The sequence below is a fragment of the Triplophysa dalaica genome, chromosome 5 (genome assembly GCF_015846415.1).
Source record: "Triplophysa dalaica isolate WHDGS20190420 chromosome 5, ASM1584641v1, whole genome shotgun sequence".
NCBI classification, from domain to species: Eukaryota; Metazoa; Chordata; class Actinopteri; order Cypriniformes; family Nemacheilidae; genus Triplophysa; species Triplophysa dalaica.
In genome coordinates, this window is record NC_079546.1 from 5,752,706 (window position 1) to 5,779,213 (window position 26,508).

The 26,508-nt window shown below is 39.3% G+C and overlaps 1 protein-coding gene across 11 annotated transcripts in view; it reads right to left on the reverse strand.

Annotated features, from left to right (window-relative positions):
* Positions 1-26,508, reverse strand: part of grip1 (glutamate receptor interacting protein 1) — a 196,717-nt gene that overhangs the window by 689 nt on the left and 169,520 nt on the right. For 6 of the 11 annotated variants that reach the window (XM_056748035.1, XM_056748027.1, XM_056748033.1 and 3 more), the window contains 11 exons: positions 26,224-26,304; positions 20,900-20,969; positions 14,491-14,636; positions 11,177-11,381; positions 10,782-10,921; positions 9,876-10,061; positions 5,868-6,036; positions 3,712-3,750; positions 3,298-3,409; positions 996-1,229; positions 754-900 (listed from right to left, as the gene is read on the reverse strand). In XM_056748035.1, the coding sequence (XP_056604013.1) occupies positions 754-900; positions 996-1,229; positions 3,298-3,409; positions 3,712-3,750; positions 5,868-6,036; positions 9,876-10,061; positions 10,782-10,921; positions 11,177-11,381; positions 14,491-14,636; positions 20,900-20,969; positions 26,224-26,304 (1,529 nt within the window). The remainder of the gene's footprint in view (positions 1-753; positions 901-995; positions 1,230-3,297; positions 3,410-3,711; positions 3,751-5,867; positions 6,037-9,875; positions 10,062-10,781; positions 10,922-11,176; positions 11,382-14,490; positions 14,637-20,899; positions 20,970-26,223; positions 26,305-26,508) is intronic. The other 5 variants (XM_056748036.1, XM_056748031.1, XM_056748038.1 and 2 more) reach the window with 3 other exon arrangements.

The following is a 26,508-nucleotide window of genomic DNA, read 5'->3' on the forward strand; positions in this document are numbered from 1 at the left end:
AGATAATGCATAAGTAATAGTTTGCATACAAATATAAGAATGTAACAAAAACAGATCAATAAAATACATTTTTTTTTTTTACAAAGTCAATATTTTTGTTTACTTTTTTTGTTCTAATTTTATAAATAATTTTGTTTATTTGTGCAGTATTTGTAAAGAGTCTACATCAAAAAGAATTCTACCCTTAAAAAGCATGCAGAGAGGCATTTTACTTGTTGCAATGTAAGGATTTTTATATGAGTCATAAAATGAATATATCCTCTTTAAGAAATTAAAAATTATTGAAATTATTGTCCTGCTCTGTAATGATATAAACCAATACAATTATATTTCAGTGCCAATACTGATCTTAAAGAACCACCAAAGTGCCTTAAAATCTGCACCTTTTTGTTTGATGCACTGAGGTAACTTCCTACGAAACAGGAAATTAGGGCGGGACATATAAAGTGTCTCCGGCTCCTTTAAAATAGCCGACAGCTGAGGCAGATGCTAAATTCTCTCAATTATAGAGATGTTTTGATTGGTCAGGAAAGTTTGATGAGAAGCTGAAGTGCAGAATGATGTCATAAAAAGTGTGGTTCCATTTTAGTGGAAGAGAGACTAAATATATATTCTAAATATAAATTTTGTCAATGTTTTGGATCCCATAAGGTTAACATTATCACAGAAAAGCCTTAACCTTCCATCTTGATTTCATAGGTACTTTAAAGATTGTCACATCTCATAATTCAATTTGTCTGCATCACGGCTCACCTGTAACAGACGGTCATATGGCTTCAGGCCTCCTATTTCAGCGGGTCCCCCCGGACGGATGTTGTTAACATAAACCCCTTTCTCTAGAACTCCATCAGATACGCTAAATCCAAAGTCTTCAAGATCGGAGTCCTTCGACAGACTCACCTGCGAATGTAACACATCACATTTAACATCATAACCACCAATGGTACCGTATCAACTTATGGTTTTATAAACACAATATTCACAGTATTCCAGACCTTATGAAGCTCAACTGGGGTGGCCGACATAATGTCTTTGATCTCCTGCTTCATTCTTCTCATGGCGAAAGCTTTTCTGCCGACGTCGGTGGGCAACGTATTGCTACGGTTGGCCTGCGTGTATTGTTGTTTGTTGTTGCTGCGTTCCTGAAAGCTGGCTTGGCGGCCCAGGTGACTTCGAGTGGGAGACGGGTCGTGGTTGAGGCTCAGCGAGCTGCCTGACATGATGGTGGCCTGGGAGAAAATGTAATATTAATAATGAAATCGTACCATACAGAGCGCATGTGTATAAGCAAGTTTTGACGTTAAAATATCCATTCAAATGTAAGTTTAACAGTTAAAGTAACACTGAACAAATAGCCTTTTTATGTCTTGCGCTACAGGCTGACATCGCAAAGCATCAATGATTCAACAGTTGACAAGTTTGTGTTGAACTTCCTGTTTAGTACGTCACAATAAGCAAAATGGAGATGGACCACGATACACAAACTCTTAGAAACATGCACTTCTTGGAGATTGGTTTGAAACACTTCAAATTTTAACACGGCAAGCCCAAACAAACATGACCAGGGGGTGCTCCGGCGGTCTCGTCATTTGAAGATGATCTCCAAAAAAAGAACCTTCTTCTGGTTCTGTCTTTTTGAGAGGGTGCCACTGCACACGGCTAGACACAAATCGTTCACAACGAAAAGCCTTGCAGCAGCTATCCCATCATGCTTTGCATGAGCCCACATGCCTTCGTTCACACCTCCCATTTCACCGTCATTCCCCAGTTTGGGTGAATTTCACTCAAACTTTATTGAAATCTGTTTTCAGGATAATGACGGGTGACCACGGACAGAGAAAACTCCAAGCCGATGCATTGTTTAAGCAGCGCTGAACCCATTATGCCGGTGTTCAGACATTTATTCATGCACCTTATTAAAATGGACGCCGCATTCGTCAATTCAGCATATGACAAATGAACAATTGTGACTTTTGTAAAAAGCTCTTTTTAGTGCACGCTACTGACACGAACCAGAGGCAAACACTTTCAATGAATCCAATGAGGGCCAAAGGGTACATTCAGTGTAAAAGCTTTTGATTTTATTGTGTTTCCACAGACTAGCGTACGCCGGAGAGCAAAGAACTTTCAAAGCGATCCCTAACGTCGAGTACTAAAAGCTTCTGTGCGCCGTCGGCTACACGTAGTCCGCATTTAACTCAAGGTACCTGACAAAGCAAAGACAAGAAAATCAATCTGCTTTCATGAAGTGTTTCAAGGTTGCCCACAAAGCACGTCAATGAAACAATGCGTAACACGCCGGAAGACATTATCTATTCTACGAGACGGACAAAAAAGGAAAATTTGATTGACGGTGGGCCTTGACAAGTTTGCAATTCTTATTTCTTTTTAAATGAATGAACGTTTTTGTGTTTAATATTTGGTATTTAAGGGGACGATGCACCCAAAAATGTAAATTCTGTCATCATTAACTCACCATCTAGTTGTGTATACATGTCTTCGTTCTGATGAACACAGAGAAAGAAATTTGGAAGAATGCTTATAACCAAATAGTTTTTGGCCACCATTGACTACCACAGTTGGAAAAAGGACATTGGTACTCAAAAGTGCCCCAGAACTGTTTGCTTTCAAACATTCTTCAAAATATCTTCTTTTGTGTTTAACAGAACAAAGAAATGTATAAAGCAATTTTTCTTATGGTTGTCAATGGTGGCACAGAACTGTTACATACAGAGTAAATGAAGACAGAATTTCATTTTTGGGTGAACTGTTCGTTTAATAGAAATAAAAAAAATAAAAAAGGTGTCTTCCTGTTTTACGTATGTGCATGTACTTTGCATGTCATTGTATAATGTTCAGAGATCAGGGACTAAATGAATTCATTTCATGCCTTAACTCTCATAAAACACAAAATTGACAGCCCTAAATCTAATTTAGTTTTGAATGCACCCCCAGGATTTGAAGTGGATGCCAAAATTGGTTGTCCGTAATGACCCCCCACCATAATTTTCAAGCAGGCCCTTAGCAAGAGACACGGAGCAAATTAGCACGAGAACACTCGGGTGCCAGCGCTACAAGCAACTAGAAAGCCCAAAGAAAAAAGGAAAACGGGTACCAAGATGGCCAGGTTTCTCTTATTCAGAAGCCTGTCTGGCTTGTCCTGGAAAAAGAAGGACCTGTTACACAAAACCAGGGTTCGAAGAGCATGCTACTAAAAAAGACGTTGAGCCAGGGAGAGTAGGAAGGGTTCAAACAAGTGGACACATGATGGCTGATGGACGATGGTCACCCAATTACCTCAAGTTCTCGCAGGATCCCGGACTGTCCACACGTCTCTAAATCCTCTAGCGCTTGGGACCAGAAGTTCTCCTCCTGGTCCGGCTCAGTTCCGTCGTGTCCAACGGTGAACCTGAAGGAAAACAACGGACAATTTTACCACGCGGCATGTCAAAAAAGCGTCAGCCAATGAGCAGGCAGGCACCACAGTGATGAGCGCGGGGGACGGCCAATGATCTGTGCAGGCTATGGTTTGAGGTGGGGCTCTTGGAGAAACAGACAGACACCCAGTGTGGTTGGGAATGCCGTGATGGACACGGCATGGCAGGCGGTGATGTCCTGGTGGATTGTGGGGCTTTGAGTAATGAGGTGAAAGGGGCCGGATTGGTTAAGGGAGGCAGTGTAGGTAACAGGCACACAGCACTGAACCCTCACCTGCTGTCTGAGATTAAACCGGTGGGCAGCGTTGACGCTCTGTAACGGGAGATCAGCTTTAATCAATAACAACACTGACAAGCCCGATAAAGACAAACTCATGAGAAATGCCAGACGTAGATTCAAAACAATATCAGTCTTATCTGTCACCGTTTGGTACTGCGGAGTGTTTATGCAGTCGGCCTTGCCGTAAAACGTCTTTTGAGAGTTTCCGTCTTAAAATCATTCAAATCCCACTCGGGAAAAGCGAGAAAATGTGTGTAGGAAAATCTGAGGAAAGCTTTGCATTATAAGAGGTTTTTTGACTGCACACTGCAGATGACAAGATCCGAAATAACACCAGAATACATTAAAGATAAATGTATTGGAAAACCTCCTTTTGAGTTGCGTTGGTATTTCTTGTACTGTGTATATATACGGCTGGACGGCTATAGAGCGGATTCACAGATCGTTTGTCGAAATGGCTCGAGTCAACATGAAAGTACATTTGAAACGCATTTTACCTGCATAATGTGATGTATTTCAGAGTGAAAAAGGATATTTAACGAGAACAAATGTGGAGAGGGACTTGATTTTAACCGTAACAAAAAAGTCCCTGATAGCACGACTATTTGATGTCTGCATTTAAATCTGTAAGACATCTACAATCTACACAGTTTGCTCATCTGCAATATGTCTCGGAGATGTTTACTGTAGGACCTCAAATAGACATCTAGAAGATGTCTGTAAGATGTTTATGATTCAGCATGGATGTAAAGCTGCTCTTTCTAAGATGCTTAGCAGATGTTTTTACGCAGCAGATCTCCAGATCTTTAGCAGACGTATTACAGACGTTCAGACATCTCTGAGACGTAGTGCAGATGAGCAAACTATGGATTGCAGATGTCTTGGAGATGTAAATGCAGACGTCAAATAGACGGATTGTGCAATCTGGGATCAAAACTTAGAACTTCTTTTACTTCTGTAAAATAAAATGTTCGTATCTCAAAAACTAAAATTCGGTCATTATTTACTCACCTTCATGTCATTTCAAACCTGTATGACTTTCTTTTTTCTTCCGCAGAGCACAAAAAGAAGATATTTTGAACAATGTTTTTAACCGGCACCCATTCAAATGCTCTGGTTTTGTGTCATTACAATAGAAGTGAATGGATGCCGGCACGGTTCGGTTATCAACTTTCTTCAAAATATTGTCTTTTGTGTTGTGCGGAAGTACAAAGTCATACAGGTTTGAAATGACAAGAGAGTGAGTAAATGATGACATAATTTGTATTTTGAGTGAACTGTCTCTTTTAAAAATCAAGGAAGAATCATCAGCAAAATAATTCCCAATCAATAAGTGGGGACCAAATATCCAAGTAGGATCTTTCCCCATAAATCCTGAACACCTTGACTGGATGACATCACCCCTAAAAAAGTAATTGTAGTTTGATAAAAGACTATATTGTCTATAAGTGACAACAAGAGCGGTAAACATGATTTTTGATTTCATGTTGACTTTAAGACAGTCACCATATAATATGAATCGTAAAATCCTTCGAAGAAAAATCCCGGGTGATCGTAACACCAGTTTAAGATAAATACTTTAAAAAGGCTCTGTCATTTCCATGACCCGCAGGCACACAGGGACCGTTTGCGGCTTTGATCTACTGCACAATGAATATGAATTACACATTCAACAGCATGAGCTAACAGAATAAAAGTAAAATAACTCCAGAAACTATCGATCAAAGCTCTATAAAATGTGCCTTGAATGTGTCGCACGGCTCAGTTAATATTACCAGACTGATAAGACTATTACACTCAGGCGGAATTAAAGAAATATTGCGACCCATTTAAAGTGAATATTGAAATGAGAAATAAAATTGTTCAAATGTTAAGTACTATACGAAGACGTCTTTTGAACTCAATGAGTCAGAGAATTCACAATAAACATTTTTATAGATTTGGTTAAGCTCTGCTTTCCCACAATGCCTCGTGCACAATCTGGTTCACGATCAAATGGATATTGACACTTCAGTTTTAATAGAATAAAACAGCGATTATAGAAACTACACGTAGCTTGCACAAAACTTCTTCTACTAATTCCTTTCCATTTATCCATAAAAGTTGTATCCAAAGTATTAAATGTGCTTTGTAGAAGCATGTTGACGTACCCACTAGCACTTGGCCTGTCCCATTCATCAATGCCAAGTCCATAGTCTGGCAGGATATTGTTCCTCTGCCGACTGCTGTTGACCGGGGACAGGCTGCCCCGGTTGGATTTGGCGTTCCTCCACTCGTGGCTATGAAAACTGTACCCAGATGCTTGGAAACCTGCGGGAGCTGAGACATACAAACAAACAAATATTTGATTTAACCATTAATCTGACAAAAAATACCCTGATAGCAAATAATTCCCAAAACTACAGTAGATTTATCCATTACATGACATTCTCTCACACATGAACAGGAGGGAGAGGTGCTCCTGGATGTTCTGGTTCCCAAGCTCCGATCATTAATCTGACTCGAGACTGCTAGAGGGCAGTGGAAGGACAATAGGGAGAGCGGAGAACAACATGCTTGCTGTGTTCACACACTCATCCACGGAGGGAGCCGCAGATTTATGCTTTATGCCTTTTCGTCTGATTCTTCCCCGGTGACCACTGCCGAGCGCAGCGCAGCCTGGGGGCTTTAAGATTCACCAGCAATTCAATAAGGATTAACTGCTTGTGATTTGTTCACCCCTCAGGGCTTTGAAAGAGAGAAGAATGCTTAATGGGATTCTCTAGATAGCTGTTTTGGTTTTATGTCCCCTTTTAGAAAAACAAGGGTTGAAATTAATAATGATACAGACAAGACTCCCTTTATTTCAATAAACTGCATGCATTGCCTGGCTAAGCCCCGCCCACTCAGAAAGGAAGAGACCGACTGATATGTAAAGTGACCAGTCAGAGTCGGTTACTTTTTTAGTGCTGTCAAATCGATTCGACGTGATTAATTGTTTGTGTTTATATAGTAAACATGTGTGTGGCTAGTATTTTTATATGTATAAATAAATATTCACTGAACAAAATTATAAAGGCAACACTTTTGTTTTTGCCCTCATCTTTCATGAGCTGAACTCAATGATCTAAGACTTTTTCTATGTATACAAAAAGCCTATTTCTCTCAAAAATTGTTCATAAATCTGTCTAAATATGTGTTTAGAGAGAATCCGTCCACCTCACAGGTGTGCCGTATCATAGCTGAACTCAAAATGATGCACAGGTGTGCCTTAGGCTGGACATAATAAAAGGCCACTCTAAAATGTGCGGTTTCACTGTATAAGGGGGTCCGGAGGGTCTGAAAAGCAGCCTGGTGGCCTGTGGAATGTTGGTCAACTTCTCTTCAATGGCTGTGAGACGTTGGGGACCCTCAATAAAGTAAAACTGCACGTTTTAAAGTGGCCTTTTATTGTGGCCAGCGTAACGCACACCTGTGCAATAATCATGCTGTCTAATCATCATCTTGATACGGCACACCAGTGAGATGGACGGATTATCCCGGCAAATGAGAAGTGCTCACTAACACAGATTTATTTAACAATATTTTAGAGGAATAGGCCTTTTGTGTACATAGGAAAAAAGTCTTCCATATTTTAGCTCAGCTCATGAAAAATGTGTATATGTATCTATTTATACACAATATTTAATAAAGAATTAAAATATTTTAAATTAAATATTTGTTTGTGCAATCGCGATTAATGGATTTGACCGCTGCGCTAGTTTTTTGTGTCATTTAGGGGCAGGATTATCCAAAATGTGTTTTACCACAATTATATTGTTATTATTGTTTTATTATTTAAATGTTGTGTACATTTTACCAAAAAAATAATATAGTAAATAATTCAGCACCTATTAAAAGTTTTGTCTTTAGCGGCACAATAATTATAAAGTCTCTCTTCCTCCCTAAACTTATTTTGCAAGTTTATTCCGTTCGTACAAAAAATAAACAAATAAACAAAAAAATCAATCCGACTGATTGAATTAATAATAATAAAAAGTGATAATATCATTACCTTGATGTAAATCATGTGAAAGTCTGATATTGCAACAGCCCGAACCAAAAAAACAGACTGCCGTGGACACAAAAGATTTAAATAATGCCGCAGGCTTCCACACCCAACGTATATTATTTACTAGAAGTCTAGCATATGGATTTTTTTGACTTTGTATTCAAGTTCTAACGTTTACAATCAGGTTGAGCCTTATCATCAGATCCAGCTGCAGTATGAATTCCACAAGGGCCGATGCTTTTCCAGCAACCTTGAATTTATGCTCTGTCCACATCATCCATAATTTAAGGGCCAGATTGCTTCTCTCTGCGAATGGCTTTCGTATCTTTGTAACCATCCGAGATTCATTTATGTGTGGGGGGGGCTTCTTCAGGTGAGGCTAGCAGCTCTGTACGAACCTGTTAACACGGGTGAGAGTGTCTGTCTCTCTCTCTTTATCTCCGTTGCTCACTCCCATAAGGGTGAGACGGGATAAAGGCACGAGGAATGCAAAGGTGGCCACGAGATGAAATATGTCACCAGCCCTGGGATAAATTAATCGTGGCTGTAAATGAAAAATGACGGATGATGTCATTTGGTTATAAACGGGAACGAGCTAAAGCTTCTGCTCACTGATAGGCTAATTATAATTCATTTTTATAGACCCGAACCGTCAGATATCAGTAGAGCTGTCAACTTAATTAATTGATATCATCATCCGCCTGAATCGCTCCAAAATATCCCTACGGAATTCACGTCCGCGGACATGATTGTTTGGAAAGAATAGTCGGCCTCCAAACCAACCTGACGTGGCAACGAGTTTGGGGGCGGGACTGTCTGTTTTTGTGTTTGCAAAATAAAGTTTCGTATGGTGCAACTAGTGGTAAAAACAGATGAATAAGCATAAAGTATCACCGAAGCAAAAACGAAACAATTTAGGCCTATTTACAAAAAAGTTTAATTTAAATGGCAAACACGTAAAATTTAAAAACAAAAACAAACAAAAATGTTTTAACAAAACACTGCTGTAGTCGCTTCATATCCATTCTGTTTTCATGATAAAATGCTTTTTATGTAATACAACCATGTGAACCAACTAGCATATTGTTATGACAGTTATCGTTTTCACTAAACATACACGGATCTGCGTGGGAGCAATACCTAAAGTGTTATTCATAACGAACAGCAACGATTCCACAGAACATTAAAATGTGTGATGTGCCTACTTGACATTCTCGGTGCAAAAAGCTGATTGTATTATTCTTGACCAGGAGGCCTCAGTTAGAGCTGATTGTAATCCAAACACATTGCCAGCGAGTTACACAAATGATCGGGTGCATCCCAGCACTCATCTGGACTCATTTTCCACAAAATAATGCATTTTCCCCCTATTTCCCGCCAGCTGGCCTAATAAAAGACGCTTCCCAATGCAGATTACTGTAAATAATTACCGGGGTAAATACACATTTACAAGTCTAGAGAGAAATGTAATCTCAATTAAACCAACATTACACCTGCTGGGCTAAACTCCCAAGATGCAATGTGGCCGACAGTGCTTAGAGCTGCAGTTAAGTGTGAGAGATCCAGACGTGTAATCTTAAGAACAACAGGCGTATCCATGGTGACCATAATGTTCAGGTTATAAAAGAAACGGGAGACATGTTGGACGAGGATAATGCTTTTTGTTAAGATCTGAGTAACATTCAAATATGAATCAAGATGTGCTGCAGATCCATCATACTTGAATATACGTGAATATTATTTTGGTGCTAAACTTAACGGGTGTACTTTTCTATATCATTGCTATGCACTCCGCATCGCATGAACATAAGGATGCTTATTTCACTGTCAATACCCGTCTGAGCCCCATTTTTTTACTTTTGAAACAATTGTCAGCTCATTCGCATTTACAAACCGAAGCGCCCGGCAGAACATTCCAGAAGACAGATGTAATTTTTTATTATAAATTCCGAAATTAATTCAGCGAGAAACTTCCGGCAAGTGAGACATTTCACATCATTATGCTGAAAAAGCAGAAAGCAAATTTTGCCCAGAGGGGAAGAGGAACTGGGAGCTTATTTATTACAATAAAAACTGAATTTCATAGAAAGCGCTAAAACACTCGAAAAGAAGAGACGCTCAAATGTACCCTGCGAGCTGAAGGTGGCGTCAATGGCCGAGCCATCCCAGGATTCCACGGCGCTGTCCACGCTGGGGATGGTGGTGGAGTAGATGTCAGAGAGTTTAGTGGGTTTCTGCCCTGCTTGACTCTCGTCCTCCATGTCGCTCAGATCATTCGATCGACCGGGTATTGGAGGCTGCTTTGGGCTTGCCACTACGCACAAGAAAAAAAGAAAGAACAAAATTATTGTTTGAACCCACAGATAATAGGGCAGCAGAGAAACTGAGACTAAAGATCAGAGCTTATTTGATCTTTTGTACTCGGAAAGAAACTTTATCTTGTTTACTGTCCGTACAGTCACAGTCAACAGTATGCGATAGATGTGAACAAAGCATCCTTGTAATGACTCACGACTGCACAATGTTATTAAACTTTACAGTTTCAAAGAAATAACAGTCTAGCTTCACAAGTCTAAGTCTTTTGACCGCTGTTGCGAATATAAAATACCAGTTTGAAATAAATGAAAAATTGAGTGAGAGAGAAAAATGCTTCAACCAAGCAAACTGTAATCTAATATAGTTAAAATAAGTCAAGATACCTTTTCAAAGATAATACATTTTTTGATAAGGCAAACGTAACTAGTAAATGTATTATTATATGACTGAGACAAAACAATTAAACATTTAATAAAACAGGATTTTACTAAATACTACGCGGAAAATGGTCAAATCATTGTTTTCCCAAATTAGTCACTGGATACAGCAGCCCATTGCTGTAAAATCTTAAAAAACAAAAAAGGTTGTAAAATAAAAAACAAGAAAAAAACCAGTAGATTATATGTCGACTCTATATACTCAGTTACTTCCAAACATTGATGTGTGAAGCAATTTTGTCAAACTTCGCCTGCCAATACGTGCGTGCGACAGCACTTACACTCTCCCTGTTTCTTGATCTTCAGCGTGACTGATTCTCCGGCCATCTGGAGCAAGTGTATTGCCTCGCTCAGAGGTTTGCCCTTCAAACTGTTGCTGTTAATGGCCAGGATGCGATCCCCAACGTGTATCGCACCGGTCCTGCAAACATGACAGCACACAAGTGTCTCTTCACAGGCATCTAAAATGCCTTTAAAAAGCCGATAGTCGTATTTACAATAATCACTTTATTAATAGAAAACCTTATTAATAAAGCTCGCAAGTTCACAGGTTTGATTCCCAAGGAACTCATGTACTGATAAAACATAGATTGAACGGTAGCAGCTTGGGATAAAAGCACCTGCATTAGTGTAAATGAGCTGTATATAAAATAGCATATAATCTCAAAAGTTGTACCTCTCAGCCAGACCGCCTTTAGTGAGACTGGAGATGATGATGGGGTCGAAGGGCTCCTCGGTGCCTGAGATGGTGATGCCCAGCGGCCCACCGAAGCGTTTCAGCTCCACCGTGTATATGATGGCACCGGAGGTCTCCTGCTCGTCTGCAACACAGGCCAACAGCACACGGGCGTCCCTATCAACACTGCCATCACGTAGGATACCTCACAGAGGGGCAGAGAGCAGAGCGAAGACACCCCTCACAACACCGGACAGAGAGAGGAAGTCAGGGGGCGGGGGAGGGAGGTATGGTGAAGGAAGTAGAAATAAAAGATGGGTGGAGAACAGAAAGTAGGGGGAACTAATAGAAAGAAACCGAACAGAAATTCTAGGACTGTGATAGTTTAGTACAAAACAATGCAACAGAAGAGAAAAATGCGCAGTTTTGATATCTTTGAATGATCTCTCTTTGGGGCTTTGAATGCATTGATATTTGCAGTAATTTGGTTAATCGTGATTGATTTGCTTCATCAGTCGACATATTGCGTCGTGATTTCATTTATCAGTTGAAATTGTCTAACAGCCCTAAAAAACACAATCAAACTATTAAATAAAAGTGATTGTTAATCAAAAGGTAATGAAACGGAGAGAAACGAAGATGTGGATTTTTTAAATAAAGTCAACTCAACGCAGGTATGACGTGAGAAAACAGAAAAGTCATATTCGCAAAATAAAATGAAATCAAGGGAAATACATGGCAGTGCAAAAATGGAGATATTCACATGCATAATACAAAAAATGGGATATTGACTTTGTGATTCATTTCATGAAAGCCCTTTCATCGGCTTCAGAAATGAATGCTGCACCTACCACTACAAATCATTACACACACCGGCAGCGGAGGTAAACCCTATGGCCTGGACCCACAATGCCTTTCAGCAAACCAAATGTCAGGTGTAAATGAATTATAAAAGTGAACGCTGCTCTGTTTGTGTGAGCGTGGTGCAAAATAAAAATCATTTTCTTGATTGCTATTTTTGTCTGGAGCATCCTTAATTCACTGATATGCTTTATACAAAATGTTCATTAAAAAAAAAACTATTTTAATCCGTAGAATTTATATCCGAGATACATATTTTGTGTTACGTTCAGGGGCGGCGTTTGCGTATGGCTGTAGCATTCAGACAAAACAGAGAAATCAAAGTGTGCATAATAAAAGATAATCTAAATATTTGAGACTACTGTATATTGTTTGCATGGGCGTCAGAAGCATGTGTATTATGGAGCGTCAAAACGACATTCACTAACAGCTTCAATGGTTTAGTGAGTAAAACGCGTGACTAGTTCAAATTCACCTTTCGCTTGTCTATGTTTTCACATCACATCTTTCATCATGCAAGCATTGATTTTCACAACAGACCGGGTCAGCCTTACCAATCAGAGCCTTTCGGAAGGAGGGACTTTACATAGACCGGATGAAATAAATCCAGTCGTTTTGTTAAAAGAGGGACAGCGGTGAACAATAGACTTGAAATATGTGGAATATAAAGCGTTTTTTTTTAATCTATTGTTAAACACCCAAAAAACATAATCAAAGTAAAATAATATTAAATAATGATATTAAATGTGAACAATAATAGTTTTTATTTAATGTTTCAAAACAGATGATGTAATAGAAGCAAAACTTATAGACTGCATATAATGCATATCATTTTGAAACCTTGTAAACAGTAGTAGCTACTGTATAACTTCACCGAGACCTACTTTAATTTATAAAGCGGTTCATATAATATTTTAACATCAATAAAAAGCTTAACCTCACCATTTGGCACGTCTTCCCCGAAGCGGAAATGTGCTAAAGAGAAGACGACTATAGGAAAACTCAAAGACCCTCAGGGCACTCCTTGTCAACTCCCACCCTCCTTCACATACTAATGAAGAGCTGATCTCTGACAGATCATAACATTAACTTTCCCGCTATACGGCAGGCTATGTTTGTGTGTGTGTACATTCGTACACGCAGACCGTCTGTGCTGGAGGTCTGGGAATGTTCGTTAACACGAGGTCGGCTCATTACGCCTTTGTTTTTCAGACGATGGACTAATGGAGAGTTCGGAGGGAAATTACCCCATTTAGCACGCAAGTCAGGACCCTCGCTCATTCTGCTGATGGTGCCCTTGATGATTTGTTGTCACTGCTCTAAAAAAAAAGCGTGTGCACAAAACGAATGTCACCCTAATGTTTTCCTTCGAGAAAGATTTAAACGATCTTTTAGCTTTGAGCAAACAAGCATGAGGTCTTTTCTGCGCTTAGACACGTAAGGAGCCGTTCTATGGATGCGATGTATGAAATATAATGTGACATAATAGGTTCTGCGATTCTTTTTTGTCGTATACATACGAAGCTTCTGAAGAGGACAATGGTGCAGGGGATTGTGGGTAAATGGCTTTGAAAGGTTCACAGTGGTTCTCTAAAGGCAGGGTGACGGCTATGAGGGATTCTAATCAGGTAATTTAACCAAATGAGCGTTAAATTGGGACGATTAAACACTATTTTCCTCTACGTGCACAATGTTAAGCGTGAAAGATGAGAGCGTGGATACAAGGGAAGCTCTGTATGTTGTTTAATCTCTCTAGGAGAAGTGACGGGTTTAGGTGGAGGTAATGGTGACAACTCCATGCCACGTCAAACCATACCTTTTAAAGGGATAGCTCACCCAAAAATCATTATCATTTAATCATCTTCGCATCATTCCAAACCTGTATGACTTCTTCTGCAGAACACAACATTTTGAAGGACGAGGGTAAGCGAACAACATTGGCCTCCATTGACTTCCATTGTATGGACACAAAACCACCGAAACATTATTCAAAATACCTTCTCTTGCGTTCCACAGAAGAAAAAGTCACATTTAGGAGGACATATGGGTGCAAAAATATGCAATTTTTTATTTTTGCTCCCATTACATTGAAATAAGGGGTAGTTGCAATTAAATGATGGATCACGGCAGAAAGCAATATCCCTATAAACTCATCTTTCACAAAAACAAAGTTCTCATCTGTGTATTGGGCTTTAGGAATTTATAGCCAAGAACACTTCAATGTTTTCTCTCACCCTGTCCTTACTCTGCCCTTGGTACATCTACTTGAAACCAGATTATATCAGAGCAAGGTAATCAGCTGAGCTGAGTTAATTCATGATCTTGATTCTAGCTACTAAAACGTTGCTATGATAAGTCTTTGCTGATGCAGTGTCTTTCGACCTTGCACGGTAGATTCTTCAGTCGTTTAATGTGTGTGTTTGAGTGGGAGGGTTGCAGGGATTCTGGGGTACCTGAGTTGTCCTCGTCCTTGCGTATCTTCAGTTTGACCAAGTCCTCGCATTGCTGGAGGATTTGAACCGCGTCCTCCATAGAGCAGTTGTCCAGACGGATGTTGTCTATCGCCAGAAGCTTATCGCCAAGCTCTAGGGTGCCCGTCCTTTAAAGGAATATAGGGTGAAGAGTTTTGAGATGTTCATCCTATTTACACACAGATACAGTTTTAGCTGTATTGTTGCTTTGGGTGTAAGTGGGATTCAAGTAATGCTGAGGACATATTTCACTATAAAAGAAATATGAAATTACATTTTACCCAAACTGAAGACTTGTTTAAGAGTATCAAGATTCAGAGTCATGCAAAACATCTTAATTGAAAAATACTCAAATTACTTTGATAAACACCATATTTTTACTATATATGATTTTTGGTATTTATTGAACAGCTTTTAATGTATGCTGTCTTTTGCATATGTAAGAATCAAATAATATTAACAAAGAGAACAAAAATCAATAAAATACAATTAACAACAATCAAATTAATTTTACATTATGGTAAAGGAAATGTATAAAAATTTAACATTTTTTTATTATCACCCTTTTATAATGTCATTAAAGATATGTTTATTGAAAAAGTAACATAGAACGGAAGTAAATAATATAAAGTATGTATAATGTGTATTTAAGATAAGTCGTTTTAAGGCCCTTAAGGTATTTTCTTCACACTTCTTCACAAAATAAAAAAAAAGAAATTTGAATAGAGAAAAATCAATATTAGCAAAAAACCTCATCTCTTTTAGGAAAATGTGACTTCTTGTTTGTCGGGGTTGAAATGTGATCAGGCAACGTTTTTATAATTCTTAAGTGTTTATTCAGCTTTCATTTTTTATGAAGCAACTACAGCAAGCTTTCCACAAACTCAAAGCACATCCCCGGGCAGTCTCAAATTGTTTTAAGGGAAAGGTTATTGACTCCGGCATGTTTGTTTTCACAGACTTTCACGCTCATTTCATTGCAGTGTGAAACAAACCGTATGTATTATTCAGGGGACTGACCGTGATACACAGCCAAGAGCAGCCGCAAGCACTGATGTAGATCCAAATCAAAAAGCAATGACTTCCTGTTATTGTATTGGTGACAACTGTTCTGCCATTCCAAAAACGATTTTCCTCATACATTTATTGGACGTAATTTCACCTGAACGCACAATTATTCCACCAAATGCCTCACATATATTTAGGCTATATAAAAAAAAAGCTGAAATGGAGGACAGGAGGATTTTAAAGACTGTCATCTAAACACAAAGACCGAATCTTAACTAATTCCACGTTTTACAGTTCAGATCATAACCTGATTCTCTTTCCTCCTTGGATAATTATAGGTCAACATATGTTATATTTGATAAAAGTACAGTAAATTATAACGTGTGCTGAAATTGGGGTAATTAGCTGGTACCCATCCCCATAACCACCCACACGGTTACCATGGAGACCATTGTTTGATTTTTATTAGATAGGCTTTTCACGCTTTAATTACGGAGACGAATTATGGAGAATTCATCCAAATTTACTTTCTTTGGTGGAAGACATTGAGGTTATAGCAAATCCTCATTGATCGGTCATGTGACACATTCAGTAAAAACTAACTGTGTGTGGTGTAAGTGTGCTTTTGGACCTTGGGTGTGATGTTTAAATGTATGGGAAAAGCCAAAACTCGATGAGCAAATTATATGTATTTCCCGACGACACATTCCTGGTACAGTCCTGCATGTTCTCTCTTTAAATGCAGAACATTCTGGAAATCAATTTTCGAAACATGCCATTTAAAAATGAATTTCCGTGCATTGAAAACTGTTTCTTCGCACTTCAGCATCTTTAATCAGATCAGGTTATGATACTAAACCGTCCGTTTCTGGCCCTGGCACGCAAACGTTTGGACTCTCATCCAAATCAGCAAGCGGATAATGTCACGACATCTGCACGGAGACTTCAGGGAGACTGCCGAGCTTTACGCTATCTGCACCGAGCTGGGCAAGCAGGCTTATGCAGATAAATGCTAATTTTCTTCGGCTACAGAAGAGGGCTTGTGATTTGGCGCGGCTGGGAGAACACGAAGCCCTCCGTATTGACGCAAATCTCAGCAGCGGCCCTCTGGGAAGTTCTTTGACTGCATTGTTGTTGATTGCGATTGTGAGGTCTGTACGGGGTTTCGAGCTGTAAAATCGAATCGGTAAAAACCAACTTAAAATGTATCGCCAAAAATATGGCTTGAATTTATTGACTAGAAAAGATTTCGCGGTGTAGACAGCATACAGCTGTGGGAAAAATAAGAGACTGTAGAGACTACTGCATTTTGAGATTTTTGTGGCCAGTCCAGTGTCTGATGAATTTAAAACCAAATCAAACCTCAGATGTCACAAAGTCATCCAACAGCAATATAAAATACTGAAAGCATGACAAAGATAGACATGAAAACTGTGATAAAAATGTAGAAAATCTACATACATGTACAAATATTGCTCTTGATTGCTTAAAAGTTGGCCTGTCATAAGATTAATCACAATTAATCGCATACAGAATAAAAGTTTGTGTTTACATAATATATGTCTATGTACTTTGCATATTAATTATGTTTTTACAAATACAAACACATACACATTTATACATATTTAGGAAATATTTACATGTATTTATTTATATTTACAAACAGTTGAAATTATATATAATAATTTTTTGATTCTTCTTAAATATATGCACGGATGTGTATGTGTTAATAAATACAAAATGATTATGCTTAGTATACAGATATATATTATGTTAACACAAACTTTTATTCTGGATGCGATTAATCGTGATTAATCTTTTGACAGCCCTACTTAAAAGTAAATATTACCTTGTTTTCTTTGCACTATTTAAGATACTTTTCTTTTCTTTTGACTTTATATTTTATGTAAATAAATGCACATTTAAAATTTTTGCAGTAAAATTGTTATTTTCCATATCACATAACTAGTAAGTTCAGGGAATCTAAAATTCATTTTGAAATGGTCTTTTTTCCGCGACTATATATTTATATATTAAACAATGATAAACTTTCTCTTTTCACAGTTTGCAGTGCAAGGCATCTTTCAATAAAATTAATCATACCCTAGACTTGATTATATCTCACGGAGCCGATCTAACCAATATCGATATTATACCTCAAAGCGACGATGTTTCCGATCACCATCTTATAATATGTACACTGCGCACAGCAGAAATCAGTTGTATATCTCGTTATCGACAAGGTAGAACAATCACCTCAACTACTAAAGATAGTTTCGTAAAGAACTTGCCAGATCTGACTTCTCTAATAACCTTTCCAACGAATATAAAATTGCTCGATGACATGACCAGCAACATGGGCACTATTTTCTCTAATACATTAGAAGCGGTCGCACCTATGAAGTCAAAAAGGATAAATGAAAAGAACATAGCACCATGGTATGATAACACCACTCGCGCCCTAAAAAGAGAAACGCGTAAACTGGAGCGAAAATGGAAACAAACCCAATTAGAGGTCTTTAAAATTGCATGGAAAGAGAGTGCAAGCTGTTACAAAAAGGCACTAAAAGCAGCAAAAGCCGAGCACTTCCGTAACCTCATAGAAAATAACAAAAATAATCCAAGGTTTTTATTTAGTACAATTGATAAATTAACAAACAAACAGACTCCACCTGACCTGGGTATTCCGCCGCACCTTGGTAGCAATGAATTCATGAAATTTTTTACAGAGAAAATCGAAATAATACGAGACAACATAGCTAAAACCAAACCTCCAAGTTTGTCGGAAGAATTAGTTTCAACCGTCACCCAAAAAGAAAAGCTAGAGTGTTTTTCTCCTATAAATCAGGAAGATTTAATTAAAATTATTGCAACATCCAAACCGACGACATGCTTATTAGACCCCATTCCGACTACTTTATTAAAAGAGTTACTACCTGCTGTAATTGAGCCCATTTGTAACATAATCAACTCGTCTATTAATCTAGGACATGTCCCAGGACCCTTTAAACTGGCTGTAATTAAGCCTCTTATCAAAAAACCAAATTTAGACCCAAATGAACTTGGAAGCTATAGACCGATTTCAAATCTCCCGTACTTGTCTAAAATACTAGAAAAAGTAGTGTCAACTCAACTGTGTACCTTCCTACAAAATAATGACATGCACGAAAAGTTTCAGTCTGGCTTTAGACCGCATCACAGCACTGAAACTGCGCTCGTTAGAATTACAAATGACCTTCTTATTGCTTCAGATAAAGGAAACATCTCACTCTTAGTCCTGCTTGACCTTAGTGCTGCTTTCGATACTGTAGACCATAAAATACTACTAGATCGTTTACACCATTATATCGGTATTCAGGGACAGGCACTGCAATGGTTCAGATCTTACTTAACAGACCGATATCAATACGTCCATTTAAATGGGAAATCGTCAAATCTTACGCAAGTCAATTATGGATTACCACAGGGATCGGTTTTAGGACCCCTGCTTTTCTCCATATACATGCTGCCCCTCGGCAACATTATTAGAAAACATGGAATTAGCTTCCACTGTTATGCAGATGATACTCAGCTATATATCTCATCAAGACCAGATGATTCCTTTAAGCTATCCAAACTGGCAGAGTGCATCGAGGACATAAAACATTGGATGACTAGTAATTTCCTCCTTTTAAACTCTAGCAAAACAGAAATATTACTTATAGCACCAAAATTAAGTAAACCGAATATCTCCGATTACAGCCTGCAAATTGAAAGCTGCACTGTTACTCCAACAAATACAGTTAAAGACCTAGGCGTTATATTAGACGGCAACCTGTCATTTAAAAATCACATCTCAAATATCACAAAAACAGCCTTCTTCCACCTTAGAAATGTTGCCAAATTACGAAATAGTTTATGTGTTGCAGACGCAGAAAAGCTTATTCATGCATTTGTGACCTCACGGCTTGACTATTGTAATGCTCTACTTAGTGGTTGTCCTGTATCATCGATAAACAAACTACAGTTAGTTCAGAATGCAGCTGCCAGAGTTCTTACTAGGTCAAGAAAATACGATCACATAACCCCAGTTTTATCATCGCTTCACTGGCTACCCATTAAGTATCGCATTGATTTTAAAATTATTTTAATTACTTACAAAGCCCTGAACGGTTTAGCACCTACTTACTTAACCGAGCTTTTATCACGTTACAACCCATCACGCTCGCTGAGATCTCAAAACTTAGGACTTTTGACAATACCTAGAATAACAAAATCCACCAAAGGTGGACGAGCTTTCTCATACGTAGCACCTAAACTCTGGAATAGCCTTCCTGATACTATTCGAGGGTCAGACACACTCTCCCAATTTAAATCTAGATTAAAGACACATCTTTTCAGCCAAGCTTTCACTTAATGCATAGTTAATGAACAGCAGCTACGCTAATTGTTCTCTTTATTCTCTTTCCGCCTCTGCCTCGGGATGCCCATCCCGAGGTAGGAAGAAGTTCCACCATGTCCAGACGACCGACAGATGCCCATCCCGAGGTAGGAAGAAGTTCCACCATGTCCAGACGACCGACAGATGCCCATCCCCAATTTGAGATTACACCAGATACAGCTGCAGACTGACTGACCATCCCAGCTCCATCTAAGGCAATTCCACCAGCTGCCAAGAGAAATATGACCATCGGACCATCCCAGCTCAGACCACTACACCCCCAACCAAGAGCAAAGACGGACTATTTGTCTTATTAATGCTGAAGTTACAATATTTGGTATTAAATGCTAAACTAAAATCACATGTCACCAGTCTGAGTGCAGCTATGACACGTCAGAGGGGATCTGGCCCTCCCGGTTGAGCCTGGTTTCTCCCGAGGTTTTTTTCTCCATTAATCAATCATTGGAGTTTGGGTTCCTCGCCACAGCAGGGCAGTGTTGGCCTGCTCACCGGGAGACTGCATTCATTCATTTATTTATTTAGAAATTAGATGTTATTTATTAGAATGAACTTACTCGTTGTATAAATACCATGCACTGTGCTGTGTTTTAACTTTTCTGTTTTTCCTGTTTGCCCCTGTAAAGCTGCTTTGAAACAATACACATTGTGAAAAGCGCTATATAAATAAACTTGAATTGAATTGAATTGAATTAAATATATCTGCATTTAATGTACATTGTTGAGCAAAGCTGGAGCATTGCGCTCTTGGATATAACACAAAATCCATCCGCTTTGAATCTGTATCTAATACATTAAACCGTGAGGTGCTGGTGGGTGTTCATGCAACGGAGGTTGTATAAAATGAGTCACAGCGTTTGCATGAGATTAGCGTTTCTACAGAATTTGAGACTATACAGTACATTCAAAGAAGATGTGGTGCGAGCCGATGAGGTGAGACAGTACCTGTGTGCCACACTTCCTTTCTTAATTTCAGAGATGATGAGAGAGTCTCCGGGCTTTCTGCTGGAAGGAGCTGCGAAAAGAGAAGAAAACAACAGTACTCATTTGTTGTCACAATCCCAATTATTCTCTGCAGGCAACACTGCTGCTTAAGTGTGAGTCATCCTTAGCAATTAAGACCTTGAATTACGGCTCTTAAAGGAGCAGGCCATCATTAACAAACAAGTGGCAGGTATTAGTGTTTAAAAACTTTAGAGAAACTCTGTTACGGTGATTCAACACAAAACACCAAAGGTTATAGATTTTCTGTTGTAAGATGTTAAAAGATGTCACCAAGGTTGTCCCCATGCATTCTGGGATGTGCTGTGTGTGAAGAATGCGATCTGATGCTGTGTTATATTTTGGCTCAATTTATCTCATAAGGCAGCATCATTTCAGGATTGATGTCTAAAAATGATGTCTAAACATGTCTTCCAGGTTTGGCACCAACCCATCAAATCTATAAACGCTTTCAGGCAGCCCTGGTGGTCATATGCTTGTTTGATAGTGGGGACAGATGCGAATACATAACCACATGTCATGTGGGGGTCCCTTGCACACCAGTAGCATCTGGGGGTGTGATATTAAACTTCTCTAAGGACGCACCGTGGCATTTTTACTCAGAGCTGAGGATGATTCACGTTCGCTTTCGATTTTTATACGAGCTGTCACATCATGCAACCAATGCAATAAGACAGGCTAAGCGTAAGCCCCGCCCCCTTTAAATCATCCACCTACAAGTGATGCAGACATATGCCAGAGGTGCTTAACATGGTGCTGGGTTTTCTTTTTTTGGTTTATGTTTCAGTTCCTGATGTTGCTAAGGAATGCTAAATAAGAGAGACTTATTCCAAAGCTTCAGAGCCACTTCATTTAGATAATTTGACACCTTTATTACCACTTATTTTGTCTAAACTGCCGGCAGAGCCAGAGTGTAGAAAGAGAAAATTTAGTTTCTGTGTCCGCAACCAAACAGCTCTGTGATTTAATGATTTGAAAGAGAAAGGTCAAGATTCAGCCTAGAATCTCTAAACATTGCAAGCTTCAGTCAAAAGGTGGAAAGACTTGCTTCGGGGCTGTCATTCGGAGCTGACTTTGAAGCTCTCCGAGAACAAACCGTCACCGTGTCAGCAACATGGGTGCTGAGATAATTCAATGTTAGCGCGTTCCTGGACGGAATAAACACATTTTCTGATCGCGGTGAAGAGAGAGTGACATCCACTGATGATAAGGACATATCGCCATATGCTGCATTGTCAAATGATGTCACTTTCAGCTGCTGCACAAAATCCGAACTTGCCGAACTGCTATGTGTACGGATAAAAAAACATTCTCAATGACACGCATGCATTCATAAAGTTGTGCACAACTATAGAAACGAATACAAAGTGAAAGAAAGTCTTTGATGGCCAACAACAAAGGCTGAATTCACACAGTTGCTCGAGACAGTTCTGCAAACAGGTGACTCTGGAATTGTCTTGTTTACACAACAGGTTATAAAAGCAGATTGAATTATCTCTATGAACAATATGATGATGGTTGTTGTATTCTGACCAATTTATAGGGTGCATTCAGGTTAATTGGCACGTTTTTTGACATTCAATGAATTGACCCTACTTTATGACTCTCTTCGTTTATTGGAGGAAATAGACATTTTGACCTCTGATTTTAGATCTATTCTTACCGCCTAAGTTGAGTTTCTGTACCTGGAGACCTTAAGAACTGGTTTGTGGCTGCCGATTTGTCAAAGTCTAAGCTTCCGCTTGCACGGCTCTTTGGCCTAACGGTGATAAATAGCATGGCCAACCCATTGTCTCTGAAACTGCTTGGTCATGTTAAGCATGTCAAATGACCGGGTCTGGACAGGTGAACAGTGTTGCACAAGCTATGGCTTTCACTTAAAGCAAAAAGTGAACTTTTGCTACGTGCGTTAGCGGTGTTGTTTTCTTCTGTGAAACAACAGTTACCATGCTGAACAGGAAGGTCATGTGTTACTGGGACCAGTAAGACCACTGAGTAACCAAATGATCAGAAAAACATAAAATATTTTAGCAATATCTAGTGGCCGGTGAGGTTGTGAACTGCAAGCAAGGCTCACTTCACCACTCCCGAAGTACTACGGTAGCTGACACATAACTAAGATGTGTCAAGTTTCCGCTTCTTTGCGGATGGATAACGTATTTACGAAACACTTCGTCCATATAGCGCTACTGTAGAAACAACATTGCGATTACGGTATATGTAGATAAAAATGGGTCATTATAAGATAATAAAAACATAACGCTTCATTATGTAAGGTCTTTATACACCTCTGAAGACATACTGTTGTTATATATATATATTATATTGCATTTCTGTCAATAGATCCTCCTAAAAATCACGCACTTGACTTTTAAAGCAACATCCTTAAGAACACCATAGCAACTGCATAACTGTCTAGCGTCATCATTGCGGCTTCTGCACCACCCATGTTAATTTATAAAAAATGATATATATTCTGACAGTTTCTTTGACAATTGATGTTGCATGTTCTGGCTCCCTGTCACAGTGATGGATTAAGACACGCATGTAAAGAAACACACGCAGGTGCATATAAAAAGACACTATATATCACATCCTCTAATACACAATGAGCTGCCACCTGGAGAATAAGATGAGGTAATCTTAAAAGACAAGTAAACAAGACATCTATAAAGGTGTCGCTCTACGGCTTTATTAGCACCTGTGAAATACAGGCCACGCAGAGGCACAAAGCAGAAAGCCATTAAACCCTTGAGGAAGGCCACAAGAGCTCAGCAAAGCCCATATTCATAAATCAGCACGCGGGTAAGGACGGCCTGCTTCTACACCTCCCTCTCGAATCCTAAATCATACAAGTTGACTTTCTCAGACGCGCTATTGGCCCCGAGCCGAGCACAGGCATAATTGAGCAGACTTTCTTTTGCATATGATGCATTGCCTCGTGGGACACGAGAGGCCCGCTTTAATAGCGTGGCATTTCTTATAGCTTTGTAAGTGCCTGTGATATTACTCTGCTCTTCACATACAGCACTTTGTCTTCATTTGTTAAAAGCAAGAGCTCCGCCCACTCAGTGCTAAATCCCTCCCTGATGAGCCATTAAGATGGGTAACATGCTATTTCATGCATTCTGACTTCTTTACACTGTTAAATGTGCTGGCTTTTCATGCTTAACATGGTCAACTTGTTCGAGTGGTCGAGTTGGAAGTTTGACGTAGTATTTCGGTGCTCGATACACACCCTAGGACTCCGACTTGTTTCAGAAAGTTTTTAAGAAGTCTAGATCCCTAATTTTTTTTTATTTTTAATACACCCTCATGTCATTCCAAACCTGTATTACTTTCTTTCTTCTTAGAACACAATGGAAGGTTTTTTAGAAGAACGTTGGTAACTTTGAATTCCATTGTATGGACACAAGACCACAGGGACATTTCTCAAAATATCTTCTTTGTGTCACCGAGAAGAAAAAGTCATTTTGAATAACATGAGGGTAATAACAGATGACAGGATTTTTTTTCCCAGCTGAACCATCCCTTTAAACATCTTTTTGAAGCTGCAGTCCCCTTTGCAACTGCATGAAAGAGCGTTCTTCAAAACGGCATCATTTGTGTTTCTAAAATGAACAAAAGTAACAAAAGTACAGAATGACAGATGAGTGTAAATAATGAATAAAGTTTTGGATGAAGTATTTTTTCAATGCATCTTTGAGGGTACACGGTGGAAGGAGACCCTGGAGAACATTTGAAGACATTTTTAATGATCTGAAACATAAGCAACTATGTTGTTTCAATAGTTCATACGGTTCATTAAGAAAGCTCAGACGGCTGTAAACCAACACAAAGCTTTACTGGGAATCGTTTGCTATTATTCCTGAGCATATCTACACAACAGATCCAGGGAGATATGGCGCCATCAAATTAGCGCGGACATCACACAACATGTGCACCAACAATGTAATAAATACTTTCATTTAGAAAGCAAGGAGGAAGACAGGCAGAAATTGCTTTGGAGGTAAACAACTCCAGGGCTTCAGAGAGGCAATTACCGGTGGGCTGTTGCATGGGAGCCAACCGATGCGAAACCATTTGACAAAGCTTTCGCTGACTAAAAGCAGAAGGTTTGTATCATAATGCTGTAATGGCAAAAAGAGTCAATATGTCAAAACAAAGCTGGGATGAGTTGATGAATCACTCCGGCTCGACGACGCGGGCGGCATTGATGGAGCAGCTGGCAGGGCCTCCGAGCGATCGGCACGTGGGGTTTGCGAACGGATCTCTGCGGTGCCCCGACGGAAAACTGATTGAATCTGCGGGCAGATCTACATCTAACATTCCTCACAAAAAGTCAGGTGATGGTAAACGAATGAAAAACGAGAGAGGAGACACAGTGTGTTCTCTGGAGTGAGAAGGGAACGACCTGATATTTATTTTCATGAAAACGAGCTCCGTTTATGAGTCTCTTGGAGATGATGGCTGAAAGGTAGTCTGCGTTTAAAGGACAGGGGAGACAATAATGGCTCGAAAATGGTCAAGGGGAAAATGGAGAGTGATATATCACAATGCTAAGATGATTCAGGAACGAAGGACGGTGGAGGGTCTAGTAAAATACGTCTGAAAGGAACGTTCTCCCCATTATTAAGTTCTGTCATCGGTTACAGAGCCTCATGTCGATCCAGACTTGTCATCAAACAAAAGTCATCAAAGTGTCAAAGCTGTGCTAGTCTATACAATAAAAATGCATGATGTTTAATAGCTGTCATGCACAGTTGCAAATTTTGTGGGATTTATTAAAGAAAAAAACGCAGAATGATGGGTTCGAAAAAACAGAGGTACTGTAAATCACTACTTTGAATGCACTTTGTTGCTTTGAATAAAAGCAATGGTCAAGGTTCAAATACTTCAATTTTTGAACAACTTCAAAGAATGTCCAGATAAGGGTATATCTTGTGAGCAACAAAGCACTTTCCCTCAGTATTCTAGCAAGCAGCATGATTTATCCAATCAAACGTGACGTAAAACCTAGAAATTCTGAAAAGACTGATATTAAAATTCCACTAAGGACACGTGGTTACATAACCCGTCACTGTATACTTCCATACATTTACATTCATACAGTCGGCAGACGCTTTCGTCCAATGTTCACATATGCATTTCTCAGTATGTACGTTCCCTGGGACTCAAAACCCATGACCTTGGTTATAACAGTTGCATGTTTCATCCTGTATCTAGGTTATCAATTTGCATACTACACCAAAAGAAGAAACACTTACAGCTGATAGTGATGCCCAGCTCCACACCTGGCTTCTTTGGTAGCTTCACATGGAAGGTTCCACTGCTGGGGATGACTGATTCTAGATGAGACGGAGAGAAACAGAGAGCTTTATCAAACACCATTTCCCAGTTTTACAAACACCGGGGATTTCTATCGAACTTTAAATCAGAAGGGTGGAGCAAACCAACGCTTGTTAAAATGGCTTGCCGATTGATAAAATTCATTCAGAAAACAAAGTGCAAGTCCTTTTGTCAGATAGAAAGAGATAAGGCCCAATAGCTCA